Source organism: Tenrec ecaudatus, chromosome 5, assembly GCF_050624435.1.
Source record: "Tenrec ecaudatus isolate mTenEca1 chromosome 5, mTenEca1.hap1, whole genome shotgun sequence".
In the NCBI taxonomy this organism is placed as follows: domain Eukaryota; kingdom Metazoa; phylum Chordata; class Mammalia; order Afrosoricida; family Tenrecidae; genus Tenrec; species Tenrec ecaudatus.
In genome coordinates, this window is record NC_134534.1 from 141,176,372 (window position 1) to 141,198,197 (window position 21,826).

At 52.1% G+C, this 21,826-nt stretch overlaps 1 protein-coding gene across 5 annotated transcripts in view; it reads right to left on the minus strand.

Moving 5' to 3' along the window:
• The window catches only part of PTPRG (protein tyrosine phosphatase receptor type G), a 755,578-nt gene that overhangs the window by 97,392 nt on the left and 636,360 nt on the right, over positions 1 to 21,826 (minus strand). For all 5 annotated transcript variants that reach the window (XM_075549956.1, XM_075549955.1, XM_075549953.1 and 2 more), the window contains exons 9-11: positions 9,325 to 9,509; positions 6,128 to 6,236; positions 391 to 440 (exon numbers count right to left, since the gene is read on the minus strand). In XM_075549956.1, the coding sequence (XP_075406071.1) occupies positions 391 to 440; positions 6,128 to 6,236; positions 9,325 to 9,509 (344 nt within the window). The remainder of the gene's footprint in view (positions 1 to 390; positions 441 to 6,127; positions 6,237 to 9,324; positions 9,510 to 21,826) is intronic.

Below are 21,826 nucleotides of genomic sequence, written 5' to 3' on the forward strand. Positions count from 1 at the left end.
AGCTGGAATGGATTCAATAAATTAAAAAAATTCAGTCTCCAGATATTGGCAAGTCCACATGGCTTGAGGTAACTGGCAATCTCTCGATTTTAACCTATCTCAACTGAGGAGCCTGGTGCCATTTAACCCCTTTGAACGACTGCATCAGATGATTCCACAGATAAATAATTAGGCACCTGGGAATTTTGACCTTGGCAAAATTAAGATAGTATAACACCAGGGTTTTACCCATGCTGCCCAGCGTGGTTTCATAAAGTACTGTGAATAATGAGTTTAACCTGGGCGCATCGAGCTGCAGAGCAACGTCATGCCGCCACCGTGTGGCGACAGGTATAACTGCATCCAGAGGAACAAGCAACCCTGAGGAAGCAATTCCCATTTTCTACTTACCACTCCGGTTTTCACAATCCTGGTCCCTTGGAATATTCGAGTGGTATTAGCTGAGAAACAAAGAAATCAACGTGGTAAACGACGTGAAAGTGAAACTCACCGAGCCCCTTCTCTGTGGTTATCTCGGAGAAGAACCGTGCCATAGAAACTATATCACCAGCCCGGAAACATGAACAAAACATCCTAAGTACCGAAGCAGGTAGCACTCTGCTGGCAGGTTTTTATCTAAGCCACAACTGTCGAGTAACCTGCAAATCTCCTTTTTGAAGTGGAATGCATCACCAACATTGTAAGCAGTAGCTTTCATCTAAGGAGGTCCATTTGCTGTTTGAACGGACAATCCCTGTATCTGCCAATCCTGGGCTCTCCCTCCTCACAGGCTGCGCATGGGGCTAGGCCAAGGACGCCGCTCTGCACCCGTCCTGCCTGGCCTCTGGAAGGGGGGGCGGGGTTTGCATTGTAGAAGGGTGAGCTGGGGGCGTGGTCAACAGCAGCATCCAGGAGTCAATACAATCATTCAGATTCTAGGTCAAATAAGGAGAGTAGGAAGCAGGCAGCTCCCTCCCGGGAATACATTTTAGCCTCGCAGAATGACCGAGCTGCTCCGGGATCGATACTTCACGGCCCCCGACAGGTGACACACCTCCCTTTGTTAGAGCAGGAAAAAAGGTTCCCCGGAGACCCACTTTCCCTGCTGTGTAAAGCCAAGCCAACAGAATACATCGCCTCCCCAGCGGCAGCCTGCTTTTCATTAATCTTGGACAACCTCTGCCGGGTCAGGGGCAGCCCTGTTGTAGTGACTCAGAAATTTCTGCAAACCCTCTGCGATCGCGGGGTGCTGGCACCGCACTGGATCCAGGTGCCGGAGAGCTGGCACCTGTGTGCTCATTAGACTGAGTGAAGGCCACACAGATGGCGCCCCCCCCCCCCCCCAGGGGCAGGGCCTACCTGCTGCCTTGTCACCGACAGAAATCACAGGCGCTTTCAAACGGTGGCAGCTACCTGCCAGGCCCATTTATGTGCATCTCTTCTAACAACCACAGTGGTTGGCAACCAATGACTTGTCACTTTGATACTTTAATTTTTAAAAGTGCATACATGAATGTATCAAAAAGTGTTTTAAATACCTTGACAACTGCGTTGGAATGCAATGTATAACTGGTCTCCTCGGCGATGTAGCTTGCTCAGTTCTCTAACTTTTGCAAGACTGATTTCTGGTATGCTTTGGGCTTGGTGCTATAAAAATTAGACTTGGGCGGCTCACCACAAGGCCAGAAGTTTGAAATCACCAGATGCGGTCTACTCCCTGAGGAGTTAGTCTCGGAAACCCACAGGGGCAATTCTACCTGTCCTACAGGGTTGCTATGAGTCAACACTGACGAGGACAGTGTTTTGGGTGGAAGTCGCGTGTTTTCAAGCATTGGAAGGCCTTTTAAATGAGATGAGGAAAAAATGGGGTGGATGGGTGGGGTTTGAGGAAATAAGGATTGTGATGCAATTAGTAAGACACCAAAGGACATGAAAGGCGTTGTGGTGGAATGCGGCCTGTGTTTTCTTATTCAGTTCTACTAGCGCCCACCAGATGGCAGCACTCACTAAAAGTGTGTTCAAACATCCCACTGAACTTCACAGGTAAGCCACCACGTTGCAGTCGGTCATGTTCATGCTGACATCATAGAGACACTATAGGACAGAGTAGAAATGCCCAGGATGGTTTCAGAGGCTGTGAATCCTGAAAGAGCAGACTCCCACATCTTTCTCCCACAGAAAAGCTGGAGGGCTGACAGCACTAATCTTCTGGTTAGACATGGAGAACGTAACCAGGCCCCTTCCTTAAACCACAGAGGCAGGACAATGCAGGGCCCACGGGCCACCAAAGGGTTAAAGCCACTCTGCATAAAGCACCAGTTGGTTCCACCTTCTGCCCAAAGAGATTGTGACCCAGAGGAAAAGCTCAGGGGTCTGCTTTTCCCACGAGTGGGTAGAAATCACAAAGACTTTGCACACGTACGAATCACTATTTATCCTGCTAACACTTGGGTAGGTGGGTAACATCTGCTTTGGGGGACAGTCCGTGGCAAGGTCAAAAGCAACTCAGCTTCCCCATCAAAACGGACTCTGGCGAGCAGCCGAGAGAGCACTGGCAATTTAAGCAACCTCTCTGTGAATTTAAGCAACCCAATGTGAATCCCATGCAGGCTGCTGCCAGGTGAGGTGCACAGAAATACAGACTTATGTCAAAACCTCTGTGCACGTGAACCCAATGTTCCATGGGTGTTGTTTATTCTGTTGCCATTTTAATATCTGCCCCCTGGGGATAAACTTATTGCTATTGCGTATATGTTATAGGTGGCTATACTAATATAGTATGTCACATCACATTATGTAGAAATAAAATGATATTTGCTGTAAACAAGGTAACGATTCTGCGTGGCTTCTTCATGCTCCCCAACCAGGTGGGCCTGTGATGACGGCGGCACCGAGTCGTCCTGAGCAAACCCCCGTGACATTCGCTGAGCTTTTGTTTGCTTGTGTTTGGCACTAATCTTCATGGTGGATTGGGTATGGAGAGTGGGCCTCTGCTAAATCACACATGACTAGGAGGCTCCCCAGGAACTCTGCATGCCCGCCTGGACTAGCGCTGACTTTTTGTGCTGCCCACCGGACATTGGAGGGAAGATTCCAGCGCCACCCTGGCGGAGGGTATGGGCTGTCCCCACCTTTATCAGCATCCAGAGCTGACGACCATCCACAGAACAAGCACACTCCCTCCAAATGGAGGAAAGCCCCCAGCAGAGGAGACATTGGTGCCTCCCAACAAGTCGCTGGAATAAGACATTTTAAAAAATTCTGTGCTTTGAGAAGCGATAGCTGACGAGGCCCTTTTGGAATTGCATTACATTACAAACATTTAATTTTTCAAAGTCCAGGCAGAAGCCAGAGAGCTCAGAGGCCTATTAATCTGCAACAGCAGTTCTGTAGGTCCCAGGCTCCTGTCGGGGCACTCGGGGACCAGTCATGATTTATGTCCCCAGCTCCAGGGCCCCAGCCCCTCTGGGCACCGACCAGGGGCTCTCTTCTCTCTCCCCTCTGGGCCCACGGTCCCCCCACAGCGCAGGGAAGGGGGTCAATCTGTCAGGGCACAGGTGGGTCTGGTGAACGTGATTATTTATGACGATGTGCAGCTCTGAGAATTCCAATTAGTTTAAATGGGAAAATGAGATCAATGCAGAATTGCAGATCCAGAAGGCCCTCCTGAGGTGGAGTCCAGGCTGCACAGTTCCCTACTCTGGGGTCATCATTTATTATTGGTTTCATCAAACCTAATACTTAGGAGCTGTGACTCAGGGCCAGGCAGAATGCTACTTATTGAGCAGATGTCACCGCCATGGGAGCTCACAGGCCTTCATGAGTGCCGTATCGTGAAAGCTGCCACTGTTCTGAAGGGACACCTGTGGCTTCAAGGTGCTCAGCAGCATTCTGTTGCTGCTGAGAGGCAGCCAGGGCCTAGTGTGGATGTATTTATCTGTTGACTTGCCAGCCACCTACCTATTTGGAAAGCAAGGCACGCGACCTTCTGTTCTTGGACCTCACCAACATATCAGGGAAGCTCTGCCAACCCCATCTCCATGGGCACAGGAAGAGTGGGGGTACAGGGCCCCCCTTTCTCAGGGACTCCAGACTTCCAAGCTCTGTACCTCCTTGCCTTTGTCCCTCTCCCCTTTTCTCTTTTACCTGCTCTTCATTCAAGTGACCAGGAGAAAAACCACCACTTGAGCTTTAAGATGCAGGTTAGCTCCTGCCCCTACCCCCGACCCCATTACCCTGTTAATTAACAGGCACACTCCTGGGGACCCACCTGTGGGGCTTCAGGCTCCACTAGTCCAGCAGAGGCCCAGAAATTTGCATGTCTTAACTGCTATCCCATGATGCCACGCTCTACTTATCTCTCAACTTCTAGGCAAAATTCTGAAAACTTCTAGAGAAATGGTCCTTCTCAGATCCATGACCCAAGAAGGTGAAGAACCAGCTGACTGGGATGCAGGTTTCTCAGTTCACAGATGGAAAGCAAGGCCCAGAGATCAGGAGATGCTGGTCAGGGAAGACCCCAGACTGGCAGCGTGGGGCCTGCCATCCAAGTGCCATTCCAACCCCCCACCCCAACTGCTGGCTCCTTAAAAAGCTATGGTCCACAGATGGCTCTTTTGTTGTGACTGTTATTATTGAGAGGACACACAACAGAGTACACGCCAACTCAGCCATTTGGACACGTCCAATTCAGCAACGCTGCTGGCATTCCTTCAGGTGTGTAATTCTTCCTCACCTCCTTTTCTGAGCATTCCTCCCCCGTGACCGCACACCCGGGGCCCTGTGCGTGTCCTAACTAATCTCCCGAGTTGTCGGTTTGCTCTCCAACCCGCAGATCTCTGAAGAGCACAGGCCTCAGGTCGGACACTCCTTACTGTCCCGCCAGCCTGTTGCTCGGTTTCAAGGAGGCTTCGGGGGATATTTTTGGTTTAAGGTTAAAAGATGACCTCAGGACAATAATTCAAGGGGTTCATCCCAACTCCGTGATTTTCTGCAGTTCAGGGGTATTTTCCCTTCTGTTCTGTATTTTCCCCCTTTGGGTGAGAATTCTTCTAGAGATTCTTTGATGAGAACTTTCAGTTATAACTGATGGGCACCATCCTATTCTTGTGATCTCATGGCAATGGAGGCAGGTGGCCACATAGCCCATCTCTGCCTCCTGTTTCCCCGCCTCCTTTCTTTCTGTGCTCCAGCTGAATAGACACCTTGGCTGACTGCCAGAAAGTTTTTAAGCCCTGCCCCCTGACTCCCCAGGCACCATTGCCTGTTTCTAGAAATGATATCTTATTGCAGTGGTTCTCAATCTTCCTCATGCCGTAACCCTTCAATACAGTTCCTCATGTTGTAGTGACCCCCCCCACCATAAAATTATTTTTGTGGCTACTTTACAAGTGTCATTTTGCTACTGTTATGAATCGGGCGACCCCTATAAAAGAGTTGTTCCGCCCCCAAAGGGGTATCAACCCGCAGGTTGCGAATCACTAGCTTATTGGAATCAGGTCTAAGATTGGGGTGGAATGAGTAAAATAGGGTGGGTTTATTGAAAACAAACAAACAAACAAACAAAAACGGATATTGTGATCAGCATGAGCTTTTTAAAAAAATTAAATGCTCCTTTTGCTTTTCAAAATAGCCCACTAAAATATTAGTTATCATGACTAATAAGTTTTGGTACCCAAGGTGAAAGCCTCACTAACAACTTTTAGCCAGTCTGCCACTCAGCAGAGACACAACTCTTCATTACATAAGTCTCACGGGAACTGTGGGCCGGGGTTAGCTAGCTTTATTTGTTTGGGGCTTATGGAGAATGGCAAATTAATTCAGCCTGGGAATCCCGAGAGGTGACTGATCAACACGCCTGGGAGGGGCTTTTGAGAGAGTGCTCAGTGTTGGATAATGCTTGGTGAACGGCCTAGATATTTGGCTCTGTACAGTTAAACAATAAAAATAACATTACAAAATCTTAATTTGACACTTTGCTCCTCCCTTCTGATCTATGAAACCTTCCACGCAAAGGCAGGCTGACAGTCCTGGGTCTTGCTGGGTGACCTTCAAAACCCGTGTCTCCTTAATCATAGGATGGAACAGAGCAACGAGAGGGAGCTGGCTGGGGCCGCCCCCTGCTGGCGGGGACTGGAATCGGCCTCACCTTGGAAGAGCATCGTCTGGCTGAAGTCGCTGCGCATGTCGTTGCGGCACACAGCCTGGACGCGGAACAGGTAAAGGCTATCAGGTGACACCTGGCTGATCGTGGCTTTCTGCAAGCAGAGAAAGCAAAGGCGGCGTTACGGGCTGAATTGCATCCCCTCAACATACCAGTGGGGATCCCAGGCCCTCTTCCCGTGGCTGTAGATAGGAAGGGACCCTGGTAGAGCAGTGGTTACGGGTTGGGCTGCTGACTGCAAAGCCAGCGCTTTGAAACCACCAGCCCCTCCTCGGGAGGAAGGATGGGGCTTTCCACTCCGGAAAAGAATTACCGTCTTGGAAATGTACAAGGGGAGATAAACGCTGCCTTATAAGATTTCTCTAGGATCGTTATAAGACCCCATGGAATCACCATGAGTCAGCACGGACTTGATGGCGGGGAATTTGGTTTGGGTGTATCCATCCTCTGCCCTGGTCCGGTGGCTGGTCTCCCAGTTTTGGAATAGGGCTGTCTCCTAGCAGTGTGATCACTTGTCAGTCTTGGACAAGATAAAGAACACCCAGAGGCAGAATCCTCAAATCCCTACCGCTGTCGAGTCCACACCGGCTCACAGTGACCTCAAGCACAAAGGACTGTGCCCAGAGTTTCCAAGGCTGCAGCCTCTACGGAACCAGACCACCAAGTCTTGGTTCTGGAGCCTAGAGATAAGCAAGCGCAGTGGGGGAACCACCCCCTGGGGTGGCCATGGGACTCAGGGGTGCTGTGCCTGGAGAAGTTGAGAAAGGAGCCTCTCCCCACACCGGCAGGGCAAGAGTCTTCCCATCCGGAGTGCAAACCCGGAGCCCGGCCAGGGCGGACACCCGTGCTTCCCCACTGAGCACGCACCGTGGGGGACCCACGTCGCACTGTGCCTGAGAGCCTGCCTTCGCCGTGCGCACGTGCAGGTCACAACGGCCTTCTCTGCCTCGCCTTCCTGAGCATAGTGGCCAGTGTGTCTTCAACCCTTTCATTCCCAGCGGGCCTGGCTGAGCTACTGCCATAGCTCCTGGGCCTTTACAGTGAAATCCTTATCCAAAACGGATTTTCGAATTCTTTATCGTGCTGAGGCTCCAGGGCCGTGCACTATTTCCAAGGCCAGTCCCGACCTCGGCCATCTGTTTCTCTGCACTTGAAAGGCCATGGTGGCCTTGGCAGTGACTATTTCGTAAGCAGGAACGAAGGTGGGTGCAGGCTAGCATTGGTTGTCTTCGAGTTGGCCCTGAGGCATTGTTACCCCCATGTGTGAGCAAGTGAGTAAGGAGCCGTAACTGTGGCCCCACCTGCCCCCGCTGGTTGCCCAGAACACGGCCTCCTGGTGAGGCTGTAATGTCAAACTGAAACCAAAACCAAAGTTATTGCCACTGAGTCAATTCTGACTCATAGCAACCCTGCGGGACAGAGTAGAACCGACTTTGTGAGTTTGAGACGATCCATTTCAATGGGAGTAGAGAGCCTCCTCTTTCTCCTGCGGAGGGACTTGGTCGTTTGGGGGTTGGCAGCCCAGTGCTAACCCACCATGCCACCGGGGTTCCAGGATGGTAGTTAGGGCCAAGCTATTGAACTTGACACCTCATTCATCAGCTTTGGCGAAACCAAACAGCCACTGCCATCAAGGCGGTTCTGCTCTTAGCGAGCATATATAAGGTTTCTGAAGCTGCCATCTTTAAAGGAGCAGACAGCCTTATCTGTTGCCTGCCAAGGGGCTGCCGGGCTTGAACCACGGACCTTGTGGTTAGGAGCGCTACAGTTCCCAACAGTTGCAAGCAGGGCTCCTTGGACAAAAGGCAGTAACAACACCTGCCCCACAGATGTGCCGAGGGGGGGTGGGAGGGATATAAACCGGAAGACAGCACGCATGCCGGAAGGGTGACTTCTCAGATTCTGGGCTTTGCAATCAATGAGTCCTTACACGCGGATACATAAGGAATGGAGAAAAGGGGCTTGGTATGCGCCTGAAGAAAATATCCACCGCAGAAATCCTCATAGGGCTCGCTTTCCCACTCTAGCCTGCACTTGCTCCTATCCACCCACATGCACACCCCCGTTCTGGAAACCTCTGACCCCCCCGCTTCTACGAGGCGGCGAATCTCCGCTTCATCTGTTGCGGGGGTCATTAGAATTCACTTCCAGCCCCTATCTATTCATCTTTGTGTGTTTAATTGTTTTCCACTTAGAACAAGAGACCACGTAAGCGCCCAGATTGTTTCTGCTGATTAATGCCAGCCAGCTCTGCTTTGCTGGGAGACAAATCCCGCACAGACTCCCAGCTGGGCCAAGGAAAAAGGTTGCCAGGCATCATGGCCTTGCGTGCCTTTCCATAGGGTCAGATTTCACGACTTCGCTCCCTGACGTGACCCAGACCACAGGGTCCAGTGGGGAAGTTGGAAACGAAGTAAAAGAATTTTCCTCTAAAAGGATACTGCAGGCAAGTGTGATTCTGTAACTGACGGGGTGGGCCCAGGGGATGCTGTCAGAGGGAGAAGAACCATTACGAATCCCACTTGGAGCAGCTGCATTTTTCATGGACACAGACAATGGCGGGTTCCACTAGTCCCCAGCCTTCCTCGGATTTTCAGTCAGCGCTAAGCTTTCGAACCCAGATGTGTCACTTTGAGTTTCCCTGTGCGGACGGGAAGGAGAATGCTTTGGCAGGGCTGCGGTTATCCGGGAAGAAGATGGTTCCTGCAGACATCTGAGCCCTGCCCTTGCAGGGTACCAATGCCACTCTTGAGATGAGAAGCTGACTTGGGCACGCATCACTCACGTGAGGTCAGACGTTAGGGTGTCACAAGTTCCGGGGTCCCCACTGGAATCTAGCAGTGGTACCCATCCGGATCTGTCATGCAGATGAGGTAACTGATTTCATTTGCCCAGTGACCCTTTCAGGCGGGAAGGGTCTCGCGCGGGCGCGCTGCTGCCTGGCAGTGGATGAGCAAAGCCCAGATCGCGCTGCCCGGGGTGCACCAGCCTGCTGAGGTTGCACGGCAGGGACCCAAGCAGTCCCTATCCTGAAAGCCCGGCCCTGACAGCTCTGCGGCCCCTCGGGGCACCCTTCCCGTAGCTGTGAGGATGGGGTGCATGCAGAAGGCTCCATGGAGACAGATGCCTCTTAAAGTGCCCAGCAGGGCAGAGGAGCGCGACCTGGCACCGGGAGGCTTTACCAGGTCTTTGTCGCTCTCCTTGGTGAACGTCTTTTCCTTCTCGCCCTCGTTCTTGGTCCAGCTGTAGGAGATCACGTAGTTCATGATGGGCGGGTGGTAGATGGCTTCTGGCCGGCTCCAGGACACCTGCAGCGCCGTCTGGTTCAGCGGCTGCACCTTCATGTGGATGGGCGGCGAACTGCACACTGCAAAGAGACAGAAGGCCAGCTCAGGGGTTTCCTGCATAGCACTCGTACGCCCACCCCAGCCTGTCTGCCAGACGGGGCCAGCTGCAGCAGGTGCGGGAGGCAGGGGACATAATCCACACTCCCTTCACCTGACCCAGACCCCCAACACGCTCTCTCCATATGGACCCTACTAGACAACACTTGCATACCATGCACACATGCTTGCATGCAACACACCCATATACTCTCCTGCAGCAGTCACCTGCAACCACATGCAGCACACACACATACGACACCTCACACCCAATATAACATGCTCCCATGCAACACACACAACATAACTTCCTTACATGAAACACAGAATATTTTCATGCAACACACAACAGACATACAACTCACGTGCAACATACAGCAGTCACATGTGCAATGTGAAACATATATGGCTCACACTTACACGCAACTACACATATTCTTATAACACACATAAACAAGACACACAATCACATACAGCATGCTCTCTCAGAGCACACACATACTGGCTCATGGGTAGCCAATGGAGGGGAAGAGGCAGACTTCATGGCCTCTCCCCCTAACTACCGTGACCTGCATCTCTGAGAGGCCTGGACATTCACTCATGTAACCGCACACCACTGTCACACTTGAAAACTGGTTCTCACACAGGACTCTGACCCATTGTTCCCACACTGTCAGATTTCCCAGGTGCCCCTGACCGTTGTCCCCACACTGCCGGATTTCTTCAGCCTCCTTTAACCTAGCACCCTGACTTGCAGTCCCTGTCCCCTCGTGATGGGTTTTTGAAGAGTCCAGTCTATTTGATGTGTGCAATGTCCCAAGTCTTATTGTAAACAGGCCAGAGTGTGAATAAATAAAATGACAGTTTAAATACTTTTTAAAAGGGTCCCTTTCTCTGCACCAGCCATGCTGCCCCAATCATCCTGGAGGTGGGCGGTGAGGAGAGGCCCTGGAGATGCGCCTCTGCGGTGGTGAGCACACCCAGGGGCCTCTGGCAGCCCAGCCTCAGGCCTGCCCTGCCTTCGTGGGACACTGATCCGCAGCACTGTCTTCATCCCCGGGCCACTGAGCTTGAAGGAGTTCCCGCTAGATGACAGCTGCACACCCCAAGCTGTGACAACCGGAAACGGGGGCACATGGTCTAGGGAGGGGTGCAGGGAAGGGTGGGGCGGGAAGGGGTCTTATATTCCCAAGCACAGTACAGGAGGGTCCGGGGAAGAGAGCATCTACTTGAGAACTGGCAGGTGAGAGTGGAGCACGGAGTAGTTCTGTGTCACACGGCTGCTCTGATCGGCATTGGCTCGAGGGCAGTGGGTGTTATAACCCTTTGGGCCGGCCATGATATATATGCGCTCAGAAGTTGCCTAGACGTTCCATACTCCAGCTATTGAAAACACCAGGGGGCACAGCTCTATTGTGACACACACAGGACACCAAGAGGTGCTGGCTTAATGGCCACTGGTTAACTGGTTGGACCAAGGAGCCCAGGGCTGTGCTGGGTACGGAGGGTGTGAGGGGCTAGGAGGAGGCCTGGGGGGGGTGGGGCTAGGGGTGCCATCTCTGACTGCTGGTGTCTCCTGGGACCCCCAACTCCATGTCAAGGAGCCCCCCATGGGCACCATTCGAGAGTCCTACACGCAGGGCAGCTCCGAGGAGCAGGCTAACTCTTCGGCAGGAGCAGGCCGGGCTGGGCTTCAAGAGCCAGGCTGCTGGAAAGGAGAGGAGATTGGCTTTGACAGTGAGGCATCCTTTGGCTCTTCAACAGCCTGACCCTGGTTCAGTCAGGGATTCACGTTGCGGGACTGAGACAGGAGGGAAGGGATAAATTAATGAGGCATTCCCACTGCCCCGCAGAACCCCGGGAGGCCACCAGAGCAGGGCCCTCAAACAGAGCCTGAGCAGGGAAGTTCCTGCAGACGGAGGGAGACGGCCACTAGGTGGCGGCAAGGTACTATTGTAGTGCCCGAGAGAGGCCCATCACTGGGCAGAGACAAACCAAGACCAAACACGCTGCCCATTCTGGCTCACAGCCACCCCAGCTAGAGAGGACTTCCGAGGCTGTAAATCTTTACTAGAATCGAGGGCCTCATCTTTCTCTTCCACAGTGGCTAGGGGGCAGTTGAGTCACCAAACTTGTGGGTAGCAGCCCAATGGTTTCTGACTAGCACCATCCCAGGTTCCTGAGCACAGACAAGAGAACCAATCCAGAAAAGTTCCGCCCACCTCCCTCCTTTCCAAACACCAAGAAGGAAGCCCAGCAGCTAATATCCTGGGGAGCATTTAGACCCCGCAGCCATGGTCCGCTCAGATTTCTGGGCCTGCACATCTATCTCTCTTACCTCCTACCTCTCTTACCTCTGGGCCTGCACATCTCTCTTACCTCCTGTCCTTAATTCTCTCCCTGATCTTGAAGTCGTCACTCCCCTGTGTCTGTCATTGGTGGGCCGCACGGGGATGCATACATCTTTACCAGTTACAGCACAACCACCTAAATAATTCTATCACCCACACACACAGATGCACCCATTCTTACTTTTTCTGCCAAGTTAAAATAGCTAGGTTTTTCTTTGCCGATTAAGATGATTCACATTATTGTTTTTAAAGAGAAACCCCAGCGGTCCAAAAGAGTAAGAAGAAAGTTAAAAACAACAACAAAAGAAAAATCCATCTGAAATCCCAGTACCCAGATACAACCACTGTTAACACTGGGGGGGGGGGGGGGTAAAGTTCAGTTTAGCTCTTTACAGCCATAGGAAAGTATACACACGGGCACTCACCGACGGCCGCACGATCTGACACTGCGTTGAGGATAAGAGTCAATATAGTCCATAGTCTGTCTACTAAGGACAAGGGTGTCAGGCAGAAGCTAGTACTGAGGTGGGAGAGAAATGCTGGCTGCCATGAAGACAATAGTGTCTCAGCTAGGCTGGGCCAGGCTTCTCGGTGGCTTGGAAGGGAGGTCAAGATGTAACCACTCCATTTTTGCTTAATGCTGATTTCACATTCCCACCCTGGACTTTGGAACCTCGTCATGCTGATCCATTGTACGCACGTACAATTTGGATAGGATTCTTACGGTACGATAGCTAGGTTTGCCGCCAATGTTCTAACTCAAAAACCATGGTTACCTTTCTTATGTATAAATAGCTTGACATCATTGTTTTCCATGGAGGATTCAAATTCTATTATCTCAATGCACTGGAAAACAGCGAGTAAATACACAAAGAACAAGACCGCCAGAGCCAGGGAGGGAATTTGGTGATGGAGTGGCATCAGCAGACTGATGACTGCCCCTAAGACCACAGGGGAGGAGCCCTTGCCAGCTTCTGATCGAGAAGGCCTCTCTGGGCAGCGTGGGCCGGATGTGGAGCCGCACGTAATGGGTGCCAGGAGGATCTTGAACAGAGCTCTCTCCATAAGGAGAAATATTTTTGGCTTTGAAAGTAGCCAAAGCCAATGCAGGCAAGATCTCCAGGTGGTCTGTTCAAGGACCCCCAGCAGATGCCGGAAACCCTGCTGGGTCCTGGGTCTTCTGTGCACCATGTCTTCTCCAGTACACAGTGTGTAACAGGGACCCAGGGTGCCTTGTGGGCAGGCCTACCCATGGAAACCAGCAGGGCTCAGGGCGACCACTCATATGTGTCTTTCAGGCTCTAGCCCAGCTCAGGAAGATGGTGATTTTGCCAACAGTTTCAAGAGTTGACAGCCGAGGCTGTGTTCCGGTAACAGAAGCCACAGAGACCAGGGGTGACCGCACAGAAGTGACGGTGGGAGAAACAGTTGCCAGCGAGCTGCCTATGACTTCTGGTGACCTTGTGTGTCAGGGGACAGATGCGCCCCACAGGAGTTTCGGGGAGGGGTTAATTTTGGGGGAGAATGGAACACCAGGCCTTTCTTCCGAGGAACTCAGGGGACCCTCAAACCATCCACTTCTCTTTAGCAGTGGAGCACATAACTGCTGCCGCTTCCCAAGAAGTCCCCTATTCACCCACACCGAAGTGTTAGCATCGTATCATTTTCATGTGTGGTGAAATAGTCCTTTGATTTTTTTTGACTGTTTAAAAAAACAAACATCTTTCTTTGCTCGCAGCAGCACAAAACTGGCGGGGGATGGAATTTCGCCTCCGGGCTAGTGGCTTGTTGACCCCAGGCCTATGAGATGAATGGAGGCCAAACTTTTACTTGAAAGCACATTTATCAAATGCATTTAGCATCGTGGTTATCTACGCAGCCCCCAATGCTTGGGTTGCATTACGGGCTCCCTGCCTATTGTCTGTTTCCTCCGCTGCCCGACGAGGCTCGCCCCCCTCTGCTCACTGGCTCACGATGTAGTTCTCATTCCGTGCATAACCAAGTAGTTGCTGTCAAGGTGACCCTGATTCAGGGAAACCCCAGGTTGAGGAAGGGGGCTTGCAAGTGGTAGGCACCCACTGTGTGTCATGGTTACGCACTGGGCTGCTAACCACAAGGTCAGCAGTTCGAAACCACCAGGTGGCTGGCTCCTGGGGAGAAAGACACAGTCTTCGAAACTGACGGGCAGTCCTACCCTGTCCTACAGGGTTGCCATGCGTCAGAATCGACTCCACAGCTCCGAGTATGAGCTTCGGTGTGCATGTGTGCGTGCTCTGACAGGGCTCCCAGTGCCAGTTTTTGACTAGCCGCGAGGTGCTAGTGACATAGGTTGGGTTGAGGCAAAAGGAGCGGTGGGCACCCATGATGCATGCCCTCTCTCTGACGGGGGTGCTGGTCTGCCACGACGGACCACGCCCTGTGCGCACACTGTTCTCAATGGCGGGCCCTTTACATTGCCAGGCCTCCCTTTCCTTCCCAAGTACCTCTGGGTGCATTCGAACAACCAGCCTTTTGCTCAGCACGTAGGAACACCAACCATGGACTCCCGCCGAGCGGGCTCCTCACCCTCAGTTGCTTAGCGCACACTGGTTGGGCATGGAATCAAGCCCGCGGGCTCTCCCCTGCTCCTGTTCAGTGACGCACACTCATCTCTCCACCTCCTGGAAGCCGGGGTTAAACATCTGCAGCCCCCTCGCGAGCATCAGGCTGAGGGAGCTGCTCTTCTGTCCTCCCCAGCCCCTCTGTTCCATGCGCACGGTGCTCACAAACGGGTCCGGGCCACTTGCTCGGTGCTGTACACACCTCCCAGGACCCAGCGCTTTATCCTGGTGTCCTCGGCTGGGCTTCAGAGTTCAATGACTGCACCATCGGCCAGGGCCACTGGAGACGTTTCCATCTGGGAGTGCAGCACCTCCGGCTCATTCCCAGCACACGCCTCCCAGGAAAAGGTGCAGCGGCTCCCAGACGGACGCAGCGCCCCAGCCAGCCAGATCTCCTGCAGAGCTACGGCAGGAGCCTCCACTTCTGCAGCCTGGGAAACAAGCTGCTCTAGGGGCATGCGTGCTCTATGGACGGCCGACGGGCATAAGCTCTGCACAAAACAGCCACAAACAGGCAGAGGGCACACACAGGGCCACGGGCCACCAGGCCTCGCTGGCTTGTTAAGTGGGGGAAAGCGTTCTCTCAAACAGGAGGTCCCCCCAAGCCCAACACAGGAGCAGCGTGACTGCGTTTGTCTAAAACTGCCTGATCGCGCTGGTCGGAAAGCCGATCAAGGAAGGAGCCCCAGGCACATTGACGCGAGTGTTCTCTTCGGGGATGGGAGCCATGGGGGTGGGGGTAACATGCTGGGCTGCTAGCCGCAAGGTCAGTAGTTCCCCAGAGAACGATGAGGCTTCCTACGCCTGTAGAAGTCACAGCCCTGGAAACGCCCAGGGACAGTTCTACCCTGCCCTTAGGCCCCTCCCCAGCCACACGGAAGACTGGAACCCGACAGTGCACCCAGGGTGCGCTCCCTTGCACCTTCTTAGAAAGTGGTATATTTCATATAGACACCTGGATTTCTGTTGTATGAGACCACTGTTAAAAAGAAAACAGAGCAAGACAAAGATACTGGAGGTTATGGGCGGGTGTGTGTGTGGCGGGGTGTGAAATAGGGAGGTGCACACAGAGGGTGACGGAGGGAACATGAAACAGTAGACCAGAGGAGAGGGCTGTCAGCTATTAATGTGGTGAAGGGGAAGAGGGACCTGGGGGTAGTTACATACTCTGTTGTCAATCTGAGACTTAAGAGTGAAGGGGTGGAATTTAGCCTGTCAATCGGGTCACAGCTTGATGACCTCAATTGGAGGCGCTAAGGAGAGAAATAGCTCGTAGGAGGTGGGACACAGACTCACTCCCTGTGAGACATTACTGATGACAAGCCTGATGGAGCTACTCTGATGCAGCCAGAGCCCTGGTGCTGGAGGAGCCACATGGAGACCCACGTCAGTGCCGAGATGCTCGCACTGTCACTGGATCCACAAGACTGCCCACCCACTGGCCTGTGATCTTCCTGCATTTGGTATCATTGCATGATGTGTTTAATTGAATCTGAAGAGGAATTTATAGATTGGTATCAGGCAAATGGGCTAATATCAGACTTAGGGAATTGATCTGGACTAGGCTGGGATGTATTTTCAATATCCAAGTGCTCTTGTCTATAAAGCTCTTTCTTACACACGAGTCTCCCTGGATTTGTTTCTCTAGTCAACCCAGGCTAACACAGTCAGCTGCCAGAGAGAGGAGAGAAATCACAGGGGAGAAGGGAGTTACAGAAAGCTAACAGGAGGCTTGATAAATAGTTTAAACCGTTGAATACAAAATTGACCATCTGAAATGTAAACTCCTACATCTAATGTACCAGTAAAAAAAAAAACAGTTTTAAAATTATCGCGATTTCTGGTGGTCAGTTGGAGTGGCTGAGCAGCGCCCCCTTTGGAGTAGGAGGATGCCTCATGTTTGCCCAGGTGCCCACCACTTCCTGCTCTCTCTACGCAGCCGTGCCCCTGCTCGGACACCAGCCCTGTCCGAGGCACCCCACAAGTGCCTAGCACTTGCCAGTTCCCTTCCTTGACAACAGCCATTGTGAGAGATGCCCAACGCAGGAGCTCAACCAGACATCTTGATCTGTCTCTTTTCACAAAACTGAAGCTCTGCCGGCATCGTGGTTATGCGTTGAGCTGTGAACAGCAAAGTTAGTAGTTTGAAACCACCAGCTGCTCCAAGGGAGACAAATGAGGCTTTCTACTTCCGTAAAGAGTTACAGTCTCGGAGACTCACAAGGGCAGTTGATTTGGACTGGGCTGTTATGTTTTCTATTTTTAAATAATTTTATTGGGGCTCTGACAGCTCCTTTAACATTCCCTACATCAATTGTATCAAGCATATTTGTACGTATGTTGCCATCGTCATTTTCTAAACATTCACTTTCTATTTGGGTGTTTGGCATCAGCTCTTCTCCCGGCCCCGCCCAACAACCTGGTATGTTTTCTTGATATCCAATTACTTCTAGATATGAATTACTTCTGGATTTAAAGCTCTCTTGTACATATATGAGTGTCTCTGCATTTGTTTCTATAGTCAACCCAGCCTAACACAGGTCACTGTCAGTCAGAATTGACCTGGTAGCAGTGAGCTCAGATGTTTGCTAGATGAAGGGTCGGAGGTTCAAGCCCAGCAGAGGGCCTGTGCCAGAAAGATGTGACTTTCTGCGTCTATACAGAGGGAAACCCCAGGGGGCAGCTCTACTCGGTTCTCTAGTTCACGAGTTGGAACCAACTCACAGCCATGGGCTTGGTTGTTCGGATTTTAATCTTTACAGAAATAGACTCCCAGCAATTTCTCCCGTGGAAACACTGGCCATTTAAAACCACCAGATTTTCGGGGAGCAGTGGAGCCCTGCCCGCTGTGCCACCACAACTGTCTTCTGCAGAGGTAGAGGAGTTGGGAGTCCAGCATCTATCTTGGGAGGGCAGAATTCAGTCCTTAAGGGTGGGGTGGGAGAGACCAGCCTGGCCCATACCAGTCTGGGAGGATCCTGGGGAAGAGAGAGCCCAGGTAGCTTCCCCTTTAAAACCCCCAACCTCTGAAAAGCAGAGACTACTCAGCGAGAACAGATCCACGAGCCCTGCCTCCTTTGGCTTAAGTGCTGTCGCTTCTGTATCGCCCCAGCTCAGCTCAAGAACCCCCCAATCTGGAGTCATTCAGGGGACATTTCCAAAGAAATGGCCTCGGGGAAGGACTTCTGGCTTTGAAGGGCTGTATCCAAGAGGTCTGGATAAACACCAAATCCCCCAAAGCAGACCATGTGGGACTACAAACTGGGGATCTTGGAGCTCCAGCTGTCAAACCCACCCTTCCCACAAGAGCCTGTACACGGCGCATTGCCCAGAGGTATCAGAGGCAGGAAGGTGGAAATCAAAGGCCTCATGGCTGGCGTTCCGTGGACTCACATCTGAGCAATAACTAGGGGGAACTGCCCGCTGCCAAGCCAGGGTCGTGGGTGGGATCTGCACATTCACCGCAGATCTTCCCTGCAGGCTCCCGGAGAGAGTCACTCAGCACTGAGTGGATTCCGAATCATGACAACACGTGGGGATCACAGTAGAACTGTGCTCCACCCACAGGGAATGGAATTTCAAAAGGAGATTGCCAGGCCTTTCTTCGGAGGCACTGCAGCTTAGAAGCTGAGAGCAATTCTGTGCACCTCCCAAAGATTGCAGGACACCCTAGCGGGACAGTGGCGGGGAGTGGTCAATGATTCTCCCCATGAAAGATGAAGACATTGCGGTCCAGAGAGGCCAAGTCACTGGGTCAAAGAGGAGTGAGCACTGAAACCAGGTCTGTTGGGTTCCAACCAGAAGGTGTTAGGGACACAATATGTCTATTGCACGTGTTCTGGCCATGTGCAGTCTCTGTAGATGTTTTCCTTGCTGCAAAGTGGTGAGGAAGAGGCTGGGAGAAAATGCACGGTGCGTGACTACAGGGCAAAGCCGTCCCAGGCACGGCTTCGCATGGCTCTCTTGGCCTCGGCAGCAGGGCTTGGGGTTCACAAACCTCTGGGCAAAGAGCTCTCTTCCACTCATCTCCCTCTGCCTTCCTAGCTCTCCTCTGCTCTCAATGACAAACAAGAGCTGTGGGGTCTCTTGATAATTTTCAGAGCGAGGCCCTCTGCAGCTGGAGGCAGCGCAAACCCCATTCCTCCTTCTCCATCAGTGGGGTGGGAGCAACAGCAATCAAGCCGAGAGGAATTCCCAAGAGGCAGAAGAAGGGCGAGCATGATGGTGGGGCAGGAGCAAGGTAAAAGGAAACAGAGGGAAGATCTAAGAAACAGAACTATGGATAGAGGTGTAAGCACAGGCGTGCACTTATGTAAATATAGTCATTCATAAAAATAGAGGTATCAGCACAGGTACATATAGTTTATGGCAACACCTTAAGGAAGAGGATGGACTTTGAACCTCTGCTCAAGCCCTGCCTCAATGCAAGGACACTTTGTCCTAACAACCCAGTTGTGATGCTCACTCTCCCGACACGATCGTGGAAGACAAAATGTGGTGAAGAAACTTGATAGTGCCTGGCTGTTAAAAGATATAGCACCTGGAGTCTTAAAGGCTTGAAGTTAAAAAAGCAGCCACCTAGCAGAGAAGCAACAAGCCCACACAGAAGAAGCACACCAGCCTGTGAAATGCAGAATAGCACCGATGAAACACACAATATTCCTCTGGTTCTTTGAGGCTTCCTCATCCTCCCCTATCATGGCCCGCGTCTTGCCTTTCAGTCTGGCTAGACCGGAGCATGCACACTAATACAGGTAAGTGTCCATGACACACAGAATCCAGGTCAGACAACCCCCTCAGGAACAGAATCGTGAGTAGCGATACCAGGAAATTAGGAAGAAGATAGGGGGAGGAGGGGAGGAAAGGGTAAGCAATAGCAATGATCGATGCATCATCCCTCCCAGGAGGATGAACAAAAGAAACGTGGGTGAATGGACACAGCGGTCAAAATAATTTCTAATTATTAAGGGGTTACGAGGGTGGGGGGTAAAAGGAGCTGATATTAAGGACTCAAATAGAAAGTAAATGCTGGGAAAATGATGATGACAATATATGCACAAATATGCTTGACACAATTGATGTATGGAATGCTATAAGAGCTGAAAGAGCCAATTATAAAATAATTCTTTAAAAATAAAAGAAATTTTTACTAACCTAATGACTCCCCCCTGCCATAAAGGGATACTGGGAAACCTTCTGCACTGGTGCCAGGGTGCCCAGTTTCCAAGGGGCTCTGTGCCAGTCTGCACCGATAGATCATTAACCATGAGCTCTCCTCAGTGAGCCGGGCCCTGGGCCAAAGAACCCCTGCTTTAATCCTGGGGGGTCGCTGGCTCAGGAGAGTCATTCATTCTTCTGCTCCCTCTGCGGGCAGGCTGCTTGGGTTCTGAGAGCCTGGCTTCTGGATTATCGGGCGGCTGTACAAACGCAGGTGGCCTGACGCACAGCAGGGGGGCAATGGGAGTGGTTGGTGCACGGAGCCCAGTCGGTGTAATGGTTACCCAGAACGCTGGTGGTGGGACCTACCTAGGGGCTCAGAGGGGGAAAGATCTCATGATCTGCTCCCTGAATGAACAAAGACAGGGAAACCCGACTCATTGGTGAAGACCTTACTGAAGACCTACTATGGGACAGGTACTTCATCGTGCAGAATAAAACTCACTGTCATTGAGTCCATTCTGACCCACAGTGGCCCCATTAGGATAGCAGGAACTGCGCCTGGGGATTTCCCACACTCTAACTTGTTACAAGAAACTTGTTACAAGAGTAGAAAGCTTTGTCTTGTCCTTCCCCCTTGGAGGGGCTGGTGGCTTCAAACTGCTGACCCTGCAGTTCGCAGCCCAGTGTGTAACACACTGTGCCACCAGGCAGGCTCCGGGGTGAAGTGGCGCAGAGGTTGATGCGGTTCTTGATTTCCCGCAGCTCATAGTCTGGGGGAGGGCGGATACGGCTGAGTTTCTAGTGTTGCTGTAACAGACACACAGCGAGACATGCACTCTCTCACCGTTGAGGAGGCCAGAGCCCAAAGTTGGGGTGGTGGCTCTAGGGGAAGGCTGCGTCCCTTGGCTCTGGGGGAAATCCCAGTCTTAGATTCTCTAGCATTCCTCTTGGAGTTCCTTGTTGATCTCCCCATGGTCTCTCTCTTCCTTCCATCCATGCTCGATCCCCTCCTGTGTCTAATTTGATGCTTCGTTATCTCCAGGCAGCTCAGGTTCTTCCACAGACCCTGCACTAGCGAAGCCCCGTGGCTCTAACAAAGGACACCCTATTCCACAGGGCACTTCACCCACAGGGAGAGGGGTCAGGATGCCAGCACGCACCAGGGGGCTGAGAAAATTCCACGGCATTGTCCTTCAACTTTCCAGGAATTTTGAAGCCCCCTCATATTGGGGGTGGGGTGGTGGTGGAGGGAGGGGCACAATTCAATCTGCAAATGACATCAACCACAAGACTCTCAGGGGATTTTTTTCTGTCCAAGTTTCTTACAAAAATCAAGTATTTCCTTTCATTTTGAATGCAGGGAATGAAATATTAATAGCAAGTGTTACAGGAATCAGGAAGTCCCTGGGTGGTGGTGATGGTGAATGCACTAAAAGCGGGTCAGACGGTACCCCGTAATCAGGTATGTTCACATCACCTGTGACTGTGACGCTGTTTGGAACGAGGGACTTTGCGGATGGAACCAAGCTACGGTGCAGTGATGGTGGATTGGGGTGGGTCCCACTCCCATGACCAGAGTCTGAAGGTGGCACATAGGGTCCCATGCCCAATGACGCCCCGAAAAGTTGGTCACGCAAACCTGCCAGGACTATTAGGAAAAAGTGGCCTAGCACTGGGCTTCTGAAGATCACCTTGAAAGCCTTAGGTCACGCATGGGTCGCAGGATCAGCAAGGGCTCCAGGGCTTTGTTTTGAATCTGATGACTGGTAAGAAGCGGGAGAGTGCTGGGTGGTGATGGAGACGGCAGACAGATGGAGTGTGGCAGCTACAAGCCGAGGATTAAAGGCCACCCTCGGGAGCTTGGAAAAGGCAAGGAAAGACTCTCTCCCAGAGCCTTCAGATGGAAGGCAGAGTGCTCTGTGGGCACACGGATTCAGGTGCCTCCGCCTCGGACTGGGCAGGAATGACTGCTGTCCACAGCCACCTCCATTGCGTTACTTCCTTCTGGCAGCCCTAGGAAACCAACCAACCGTCGCCCTCCCGCTGCCACGAGAAGTCCTTGATGTGCAGTTCACATTTTGCACAAACAACCCGGAGGCACATGCTGGGTGCGGCAATGACCACCGGACGGAGCAAATGGGGGAGCCCTTTATCCTGTCGGCTATCTCTGACGTGCATGCTACCTGTTCT